Source organism: Papaver somniferum, chromosome 3 (assembly GCF_003573695.1).
Source record: "Papaver somniferum cultivar HN1 chromosome 3, ASM357369v1, whole genome shotgun sequence".
NCBI classification, from domain to species: Eukaryota; Viridiplantae; Streptophyta; class Magnoliopsida; order Ranunculales; family Papaveraceae; genus Papaver; species Papaver somniferum.
The window spans coordinates 82881443-82892874 of NC_039360.1; the positions used below are offsets into that span (position 1 = coordinate 82881443).

An 11432-nucleotide genomic window follows, 5' to 3' on the forward strand; every position below is an offset into this window, starting at 1 on the left:
ATTGAAATAAAAGTTTTTTATGTGTTTGTAGGCATTTTCGAGAAATAAACATTTTTTGGAAATGCCTACAAACACATAAAACACCAAAATTAGTACAAAATCGAGTACCAACAATAGCATTGAGATCAAATTAGACACAAAAATGTGGCTATCATAGCCAAGGGTCCGAGAAGATATTGTCATGTACATGGTGATACATGACAAGATTGGGTGATAGAATTGAGGATAAACCTCTCTTGATTCGTGAGAATCAAGCCTAGAGAAGAAGAAGAGATCTGATTATGAGAATCAGCCTTAACAGAGGGAAACAAATTATATTTTCATTAAATTGGATAATCCCTCAAAACAGACACTAGAGCATACATATAACTCCTCTTACTACCCAGCATCCAACGACCCTCATTAACCCAGATGGTTCTCATCTAACCATTCCTTACATTGATAAAGACACTCATTCATACACTAAATACTATCATTATTACTAAAGACAGACACATATAGGATATGGGCGCTCCCCTACCATCCCGGGTACATGACATTCCACTCTCCTTGAAACCATCCTTGTCCTCAAGGATGAAGTTAAATTAACCACTTCGAAAATCAAAGAGTTGGGCATCAGAAGACCAGAATCTACCATGCCACTTAAAACCCATGTGAAGCCATAAACACCTGTATAGCAGGTCCAGCTGCCCACTGCCCTCTTTGTTGACCTGCGAGTCTCAAAGTTCAAAATTACTCCCTCGAGGTGAACCAGTAGAGTTGATGCTTGAGTGTTCATTTTCTCGAGGTAAACCGGCCCTTTATTTTCATAACTTCCTGCTGAGTAGGCGCCAATAGAAGCACCACTTGCAGCGACCGTCTTGACCTTGTATGCCAGGAAATGTTGTAGTTGTCCCCTCAGCTTTGTAGCTTCACAAATTTGACAAGGAATAACACTCATGGCCATAACCTTAGAGTAAACCTAAAGGTGCTTGAAAAATTCCGTTTGGACCTTCAGTACATAGTTGAGTACTACGAGAAATATAGAATTCGCAACTTCAGAAAGAGGTAATGTTGGTGCAGACCTGTGAACGACTCTAATCTGATTGTGAATGCTCATCAGTACATAATGGAGATTAGTACCCACATTTGATTCAAGTTTCCTTACCCCTGGTAAAAACTCCAATTGGATATAGCCCCTTGGTGGTGGATATACCCGCGACCAAAGTCGACAGCACCACCAGGATATAAGGCGAGCATAACACAAAGACAACAACTCGATTCTGGCGAAATTCTCACTTACATGTGCACCTGTACCCACTCTCAACCATTCACAAGTTAGAACTACAGAAGTATTAGGGAAACCATGTGCATGAGTATTATCATCATCACTGTTCCACACAACTGCTATGTAAACTGTAACAACCCCAAGGCTCTTAGAATAAGAAGTCCATTTTTCGTAAAAACTGACAACTGAGAAGTGAACTTTCACTGTAACACTTCGCACACTCCATAACCCATGTAGAAATAATCTGAATTTCCACCTCAAGTATCCATAAAAACATACACCACCATTAACCGCTACAAGCATCTTTTTGATTTTCACCCTCTCTATAAGAAATTCTTCCCAGCCAGAACAATATTCATTACTACCACAAACTTTAGAGCCAAGTTCTTCTGGTATCCCGGTGAAAAACAAAGTAAAAACAATGCCACTTTCTATACTGCACAACCCGAGATTAAGCAAGCATAATTTGATCCCCACCATATTTCTTTGCAGCAACACAGGCCATCAAAGATTTTTGTGAACCACCTCCCAATTGCAAGATTGGAGAACCACTGAAACTGAATCTACTGCTAAGAGATAGTCGATCAAAGAATTCCCTTACAGTACCAGCTTCTTTATTACCTGTCACATGAAGTATCAATCTGGACCATAGAACTGTCCCCTGTTGTAGTCTTTTATCTAACCACTTACAAACAACACCAGTCTCAACCCCTGTAACCAGAATGAATGTAATCGAGCTCTTCCGTAGCAGCTTTAACGGGTATCCCAGTTTGAAAGTAAGTGCAATAACACACTTTCCATTGTAATTAGCAAACAGATTATCACCATTTTGAACAAGCAAAAACACAGTTGAATACTCAATTAGCAAATCTAAGCAGTATCCAAGCTTCGGAATTAGCTCATAAACTAATTCATCACAGTAAGCATCCATGAATAACAACTCCTTACGAACAACCGAACAAGAAGTAAGGCAGAATTTAGAATTATATATATATCATAAAAATAACACCCCTCATTTGTTTCATTTTCCTTGCCACGATCAAATAGAATTCGAACATAGATAAAAATAAGGGTAAAACATTCCTTACCAAGTAATTTGTTGTGAATAATGATGACACACTCCTTTAAGATTTTAAGTTCCTCACCACTAACCTCAATAATTTTAACCTGACTTATCTTGATGAAAGCATTCGCAATGGCCTTTGTAGCTTCATTAAATAGAGAATTCAGACTATCAAATGAACCATCCTTGTATTTTCCACAATCAAATACTCTGCCAGGAAAGTTGAAACAAGAGTAAAAAGATTTCTTACTACACAATTGGTGGCTAACAACATTTTCGCTCTTCAAACACAAAATATCCCTTTGAAGAATTTTAACAAATATCTGCCAAGCAGTACGAGCAACTCTACCATTATCTAACATAGAAGCAATTCGATCTCTAAAGCATGAATATGACCAGTACCCAAGTTCAAAATTCGACTCCTGAACATCTTCGTCAAAGAATTTATCCAAAACATACCAAAACAAAGAATCACACATAACAAAACGAGAAGTCCATGTCATATGTTTAAACTCTTTTCCACGATCGAATATGACACGAGAAGAATTGAGAATAATGTTAAAACACTCACCAATTGTGGTTTGATTTATCAATGTGGAGTCCTTAACATCTGTTTTTGCAGTTTCACTAAATGGACAATTCACACAATCGAAGGAACCGTCATTTTCTTTAACAGCGCCAGCGGAAATTGAGTTAACTTTCTGAGATTCAACCCTATTGAGGACTTGAGAAGAAGAATCGAGCTGAACAGAATTAGGAATTGATTTTGCTTCTTCCGATGTAACAACACTGAAGTCTTCAGAATCACAGGGTTGAGCAACAGAAGTAGGAATTAGGTCTTCGATTCCAATTGATTTAGTAGGATCTTCTTCATCCGATGACTTCGAAGTAATCTTTGAAGCTCCTACTGGATCTTCATGACTGCAGTTTTTCTTACCAAAATATTTCTCCATTGTTGAATAAAAAACTTCTTTGGTAAGCATCGTTGATGCTAAATCATCACGTTGCTTCTGCACTTCTACCAATTTCGTATTCAATTCTTCCAATTTTGATGTGATTTCCTCGAACCTTGCCATCGAATCCCCCATGGATCGAAACGGCTCTTGATACCAATTGTCATGTACCTGGTGATACATGACAAGATTGGGTGATAGAATTGAGGATAAACCTCTCTTGATTCGTGAGAATCAAGCTTAGAGAAGAAGAAGAGATCTGATTCAGAGAATCAGCCTTAACAGAGGGAAACAAATTATATTTTTATTAAATTGGATAACCCCTCAAAACAGACACTAGAGCATACATATAACTCCTCTTACTACCCCAACATCCAACGACCCTCATTAACCCAGACGGTTCTCATTTAACCATTCCTTACATTGATAAAGACACTCATTCATACACTAAATACTACCATTATTACTAAAGACAGGCACATATAGGATATGGGCACTTCCCTTACCGGGTACATGACAGATATTTATGTTCTGGCCATTTCCAACTAGCCATAGACATCCTTGCTTAAGGTTGCTTCTACTGTCCATCATCGCAGGCCATGTAGTAGAACATATTTTTGGCTTTTTAGCATCCCAGAACGAGGTGTTTCTAATGTATTTTGCTTTCAGTAACTGGGACCAAAGAGATTCTCGATCATGAAGAAATCTCCAAGCTAATTTTGCCACTAAGGCTTGATTGAGATCAGATAGTGAACGAATACCCAATCTACCTTTTTTCTTCGGTAAGTTAAACCAAACCCATTTCAGAAAATGCATCTTTCTCTTATCGCAGTTGTGCTCCCATCAGAAGTCACGAATGATGCGAGTGAGCTTGTTGAGAATTTTTTTTGGGATGATTGAGGTGGCCATATAGTAAACTGGAATTAAGGCAAGTACAGATTGAATTAAGACCAATCTACCTGAATGTGACAACATGTTTCGTCTCCACCCTGTGAGCTTCTCTTCAAATTTATCAATCAGGAAGCTGAAGTTGGTAATTCTGTGTCCTTGCTGAAGTATTTTGACTCCCAAGTATTTCTCTTCCTTCTCCATCTATTTGACTCCCAAGTCTTGAATTATATCATCTCCATAAGAGTCTGGAACACTCTTGCTGAAATGTATGGACGACTTGGCATAGTTAACTAGTTGCCCCGAGATTCTGTAGTACTGCTGCAGGATTGTTGTGACGGAATTAATGGTTCTAGTGTCTGTATTTCCAAATAGCAAAATATCATCTGCGAACATAATATGTGACACACTAGGTGCCCATCTGTTTATCTTGTAGCCACTGTAAACACCATCATCTTCCATTTTTTTAATAATACCTGACCAAGAGTGAGCACATATAATGAATAGGTAAGGGGATAATGGGCATCCTTGCCTTATTCCTATTTCTCCCATGAATAAACCTTCCGCTGTCCGCTGATTAGTATCGAGTAGGATGTTGATCTGACATAACTCATGATAAGAGCATGGGCTCTGTCCGTAATTCCTACATAGATGAGTGCTTGACTGAGAAAATCCCAGTCAACTATATTGTAGGATTTGTTCATGTCTAGATTGAGGGCAAAGGAACCTGTGGATGTATTTGAATGATGCATCGAATGAAATATTTATTTTTCAACTATAATGTTGTCAATGATCTGCCTCCTCTGAACAATAGCAGACTGGCTTTTTCTTATTCGACTATCAAGAAATGGACTTAGTCTATTGGTGATTAACTTAGTGACAACTTTGTAAAGGACATTACAAAGAGCTATAGGCCTGTAATCTATCGCACATTATGCATGTTCTTTCTTAGGAATAAATGCAAGATAGGTGTGATTAAGGCCTGGTGGTATGGTAGAGTATCTAAAGCAATCTTGAATTAAATGTACTACCTATTGCCCTACTACTTCCCAACATTTCTTATAAAAAAGAGCTGGGTAACCGTCTGGCCCTGGCGACTTTAGAGACCCCATCTTTTTTACAACATTGAATATCTCTTCAGCACTTGGAATGGAAGAAATATACTTGTCATCATCTTGGCTCAATTTGTTAGCATTATCAAATAACATTGAAGTAGGTTCCGCATTAGCGTTTTTAGTGAACATGTCCTGGAAATGGCTCACAAGAGTATCTCTTATTTGGTTTTGATCCGATATCCAATCACCATTAGAGTTTTTTAATTCAAAATTTTTATTTTTACTCCTCCGGTGAAGAAGTGAGACATGAAATACCTGAGTGTTCTTGTCTGTTGAAGGGATCCACTTTGATTTGTTGCGCTGTTGCCAAAACATTCTATCCCTTTTTTCCAATTCAGCTATCTTGTTGCATATTATCTTCTCATCTTCTCTAGTATCAATAAGGTGTGCCGATGCTTGAAGGTCAATCAACTTTTGCTTCTCACATTCTATCTCCCTTTTTGTGTCGCCAAAAGATTTCCTGCTCCATTTCAAAAGCCCCTTCCCTAGAGTTTGCAGTCTGTTCATTGTGTCTCATGTGGCGTTATCCCAATTGCTGAATCACTTCCTTGAATTGTGGGTGGTCTGTCCAGTAAAACTCAAACTTATAGTTTGGTTTTCTTTTTTGAGGTTTTCTGTAAGTGTTGAGAAAAATTGGAGCATGATCACTTTCTAGTCTTGGAAGGTGAAGAACTGATGCCTCCGGAAAAAGAATTTTCCATTCTATGTTACACACTGTCCTGTCTAACCTTTCGAATATAGGTACGTCTTGGGTAGAATTGTTGGACCAGGTAAACACTAGACCAGCGTAACCAAGATCAATGATATCCCTCTCCCTGACCAGTCGTCTAAATTCATTACAACTTATATCTGTAGTTGCTGAGCCTCCATGTGTTCTCGTATTGGTGCATTAGAGCATTCAGGTCTCCAATCATGCACCAAGCACCATCAATGACAGTGATGTAGTTATTCATATGGCTCCAGAATCTGTCTCTACGTAGACGCAGAGAAGATCCCACTTAGGATTATAGAGCTTGGGTTTAACGATACAGTGGATCAAATTTTAAGACACTTGGACACCACCTGGAGATCGATGTTATCTTTCCAAAGAATGGCTAGGCCACCACTTCTGCCATTTGCAGCTACATAGTCAAAGTAACCTCGTCTTTTAATTGGTATAAATTTTAGTTTTCATAATTAAGATTTTATTAGGGCTAAAAATGGTTAGTTAATATATTAAAGTGAATTCAATTAAGTAAAAGTTGTCAAGGAAAATGTCCAAAACTAGATATTCATTTTGACAATGTCTACCCAATATCATCTATACATTAGTTTAAGACATCAGAGTTTGGAGGATGATTTTAGAAAAAATGCATGTATATCCTAAATGGATTTTGACATTTATCTCCACGCACATGCCATTGGAGAAGCTGTAAAAATTCCTTCTAAGAACTGCCTCTTGCTTCAAGTTACCAAACGGGCTCGTAAATCCGTAATACTTAATCAGCGGCTTCTCCATCCAAGCCAACTACTTGTCAGGTTTTTGAGCCGGGCCTATCCTCCACTCTGACAAAATTTTCCCAACTTAGGTACCAAACTATTGGCTTCTGACGTATTTTGGCTAAATAAAACAGCCATTACTTGGTCAATTGGGGTTTGGCCATTGGCATGTCTTCCATCGTAGACAGAATTTAAATGCGGTTATTTCGATCAAGCTATTCACAAAACAGAACAAGTGAACTCAAACGGCATATTCGACCTTTGATAACTTGGATCTGAACAGAACAAACAACGTCATAAATAATTTTGACCTGAAATGGAATTATTACATCATCAATTTAGAAGGAATACTCCAAAAACAGGCTACCCCAAATACATCATACACACAACAAATAACTTGACAATGTACTGCCGATTCATCTTGTTGCCATACTCCGACATCTTACATGAAATATCAAAATACTAAGCAAAATCACTACGCCCCACCATTCCAGATCGGGATCACAACTCCCGTCTAAAGAAAGGTAGGGGAAATCACCAAAGTCTTCTCACAAACCCAATGTATAATCTTCAATTCAAAAATGGCTTCTAGGCTTCTTCATCCATGGGACCAACAGAGAAGTGTCCCCCTTTTTTCCCCTAGAGGAAGGCAATACAATACAGAAAGAAAACATTATTCATAGATCCCCACATTAACTGTTTTTAATCCACATAAAGAATCCTTTTGCTGATAAGATAATTTATTCACTGCTGGAATGCGAGCGAGCAATCAAAAAATTACGAGGATTACCTGAGATAAAACGCGTTGTTTGTTCAGAAACTGAGTTCTTGCTTTACTCACGACAGAGTTCTGAATTTTCATCAATTTCTGTGAACCGGGAAATAAATTCCAGAGGAGTTAGATGAATGATAATAGAATCAGTACAGCAGGTAGTCAAGAATAAAAAGGACCTCCGCCCCTAAGATATACAAAAATCGAGGATATTTGAACAAACCTTTTGATCTTCTGTCAGCGGCTCTTGATTGCTTCCAGATTGATTTTTTCCTTTTGGTGTAAATCCAAACACAGCATGAAGCACCTCATTGTCCTGTTCCATCAAATCAGACACAATTTCATGCATCCACACCCCACAGATATAAAAAGCCACATGACTAATCAAGACACCGTGAAGAACAACGATCTTAGGGAAAAAAGACTCCAACCTGCATATGCTTAGCAAATCCACCAGCCAGAAACCGCCTACAAAAGTTTAACTGTTTCCGGATAACAGGAATTAAAAACTCAGTCAAATACGTAATTTAATGAAGTTACTAATTTCTGACATAAAGGAGTAATGCATAGAAGAGACAAATACGTACCTGTATCACTTTCGACCATGAGGAAACGCTTAGTGTATCCCCACCAACTTTGAACGATGTTTCTGGAGGGTATCCATCCTGTTTACAGATTTTTTTTTTGTCAGCATAATCAGCCAGACCAAATTTATAGACGAAATAAAAGTAGGAATATCTTTCAAACATCTTTCTTCTACTTGTTTTTATCATCTAGTCGTATAGATCATTTGTAATGTCTCTTATTAATGGAAATCACAAGATTGCTTTCTATTAATTTTCGATATTCAGCGACTTATTGGGGGGGGGGGGGGGAATCAGAAAATACCTCAAGGAACTCCAACACATCACGGAACAAGTTCCTTTGGCTATTCAGATCTTTCTTTGCTGAGCCTTTACCACCTGCTTCTGTTGAAAGATCCCTCACTTGATTAGTTATTTTCCCCCTCAGTCCTTGTATTTGTATATACCCTTCTGTGGGTTTATTGATCTCATCACCAGAGTTAGTCTCATCATTGCGAAACTTCACTAGCTGTCCAATCTCAAAGATAAGGGCTACTGCTTCTCCAGCTGCCATGCGAAGTGCTCTATCATCCTTTTCCAGTAAAGTTGAGAAGTGAGAAATTGACCTGCAAGTGTTTCCAATTGGTGTAAATTCACTACCCAAAATCATTGGACCAACATGAAAACACAAAAGTTGTAGAGAAAAGAAACCCCTCACTCTTGCCAATCTTTAGAGTTAAGTTTGAATTCGTTCATTGTTGAGAGTAGAAAAGCCCAAGCAGATATAGCGGCTGTCAATATAGCTGGTGTAGGCTTACTTGCAACAACCTGAGGCACAAGAAAGAAACTACTATAAACTTCCTTATAACAGACTAAAGAGGAACGCAAAAGAACTAAAACTATCTGCTGATTCATGGATTAAAGTTGAAACCACATAAAAGAATTTCAATCTTAGAATAGAAATCAGGCTCACTTACATTATTTGGTCCCAATTTTGGTTTAATAAATTGCCACATAATTTGCATTGACCTCTCTGTCTCCTCTTCATTAACCCCACCTATAAAAGTTAATATAGCCAAACAGTCCAGAATCTGCAACAAACATATATCAAGGATGAAAAACCAAAGCAATAAAATAACAAAACTGGGATATTCAGTAACAACCAATTTTACACATACAGATGATATTTTAAGTGAATCTGTTCCAGATTTAAGAGCTGAGGAAAGAGGAGCAAAAGATTCCTCGAGTATTTCCTGTGCTTTTCCATCCTCACAACCAGCAGTTACAGATAGCAATCCTAGAAAGATATAAATATTAGACATTTTTTTGGAGAAATCAACAACAAATTCGCGACCCAGAGTCTTGTCACTAACCAATGGCAAGAGACGCTAAATGTATCTCTTTCGTAGATCCTTTTTTGAAAGAATTGAGACACTGATGGAGCAAAGTGATACACCTGGAAGGAAAAACAAAAAAACCACGTAAGGACAATAAACTGATCCGCTGAAATACTAGTAAGTACTAATCAGGGGTACATGACAAGAGCCATTTGAGGTTCTGCAAAGGTTAACAGAGACTAATGAAATGATTTACTCGAGTAGACAATAACATTAATATCAAGAAGCTGAATGAATGCTGAAAGAGCGGTTATCATCAGCACCACATACTATCTGAAGAGAAATTGTTTAAACATCAACACTTACTTGTTTGCCACAAATTGATGCTGCAACTTCATTCTAAAACTGTCGACGATTGTAGACAGTGCATTCTCTCTAGTGGTTCCCCTACATTCAACATTTTATACCATGGTCATGATTAGCCATTTTCACTCATTGAGTCATTCTTATATATTTCTAATTCCTTAGTAGAAATACATGTTGTAAACATTTGCACTTCAGGTAAGATAGATTACAGACACAGTCAAATACCTCTTCTCGTATAGAGCATCAAGACAAGCATCAAGATTGTCATTAGCACCATCGGTTTCTTCAGTATATGGGCCTTGAGCTATTGTCAGCTCGGACATGGCCGTGGACGATGAGCTTTGACTATCATCATCATCACTATCGTATAGAGTTGCAGTTTTACTTTTTTTACTACCTGCACACATATGAATGGCTCAAAATCTAATCGAAATTGACCAAATTTAAAGAACAATCAAAGACCAAATTGTGTACAACTATGTTTTTCCTAAAAAGCTTGAATTTTTCATTTCAAAAATTCAACAATATGACTAATAAATAGATTATAAACATTCTGGCATAAACTGAACCATGAAATTATAAGTGGAGCAGCAAAAAAATCAATCAAATTATTGCAAAAAATGAAAATGAGACGAAATAAATATTAAACAATCAAAATGAAAAACTTACGTTTACCCATGACTTTATTATTGAATAACAATTACTATTAGAAGGAATAAGACTGATGAATCTGCAGTTGATAATTACTGCTACTTGTGCTGCTGCTGTTTTTGTCTTCGCGAAATTTTCTAGAATTAATCTTCCTGGAAATTTGAAATCTTGAATATGAAATCAATCTAGCCATGAAAAAATCCAACCTTTTTAAATGAAACAGAAGAACTGACTCGGAATCTTCCAGTATTCCCAAAAAAAATCTTGATAAATAGGATAAAATTTAGGGCGATTTTTTTTTTTTTTTCTTTTTTTTTTTTTTTTTTGACTCCTCCCACAAAATATAGGTCAAAGAAATGAACAACCAGTTAGCAATTTTTCAGGTCCTAAAGTAGAAACAATTTAATAATAATGATGTCATAAAAACACGTGTGTCATACGAAAGTTTCAAGGTGAAGGACAACAAAGCACATCCACCGTCCATATTGTTTGATTAGTTCTTTACTGTTATCGACACGTTAAGGGTTCATAATAAGATGAGATGAACGGTTAAGGTACGCTTAAGAATTTGACGACCTTAAGTAACTTGTGTGCTCAAACTGCCGACCTGAACTGGATATACGTCAGATTCTTTTTCGCTTGGAAAGCACAAAACCTAGTTCAACTGTAAACTTTTTCAGGACAAGGAAATGCCAAGTAGGACATGAATATGGGATGAGTGAGATGACACGTGAATGTGCTAGGTCCTCTCTTGGGCTATTTCTGGAGCTGTGGTGAACTATTATTCCCTTTGGATTTCACACAAATGCTGCTAAGATATGTATGGTACTCATCGTCTGGGATGATTTTTTGATGACCACAAAGCCCAAAATAACATATTTTCGAGGTAAAAAGAAGAAGAAACATATTTTAAGGTTCCAAATAATTCTTGAACGCCGTAGCTAGGATTATATTTGAAGGGTTCCAAATAATTCTTGA

The 11432-nt window shown here is 37.4% G+C and overlaps 2 protein-coding genes across 3 annotated transcripts; both read right to left on the bottom strand.

Moving 5' to 3' along the window:
• Positions 1–372: 372 nt before the first annotated feature.
• On the bottom strand, positions 373–3744 carry LOC113356675. Of its 2 annotated transcripts, none has more exons than XM_026599882.1 (2): positions 2902–3744; positions 373–2540 (listed from the first exon to the last, which is right to left on the bottom strand). In XM_026599882.1, exons 1-2 carry the CDS (start codon positions 3464–3466, stop codon positions 2494–2496), a joined length of 612 nt encoding a protein of 203 aa, XP_026455667.1. In that variant the 5' UTR covers positions 3467–3744; the 3' UTR covers positions 373–2493. The 2 variants fall into 2 exon arrangements, with proteins under 2 accessions (XP_026455667.1, XP_026455666.1); XM_026599881.1 differs by having other exon boundaries at positions 2902–3729.
• Positions 3745–7001: 3257 nt separating this feature from the next.
• Positions 7002–10789, bottom strand: LOC113356676 (interferon-related developmental regulator 1-like). Its single transcript, XM_026599883.1, has 13 exons — positions 10473–10789; positions 10029–10200; positions 9804–9884; positions 9474–9556; positions 9279–9397; positions 9078–9191; positions 8819–8928; positions 8426–8726; positions 8125–8202; positions 7969–8019; positions 7761–7853; positions 7556–7633; positions 7002–7404 (listed from the first exon to the last, which is right to left on the bottom strand). The coding sequence occupies exons 1-13, from the start codon at positions 10480–10482 to the stop codon at positions 7354–7356; spliced, it is 1341 nt and encodes a 446-aa protein (XP_026455668.1). The 5' UTR covers positions 10483–10789; the 3' UTR covers positions 7002–7353.
• Positions 10790–11432: the final 643 nt, after the last annotated feature.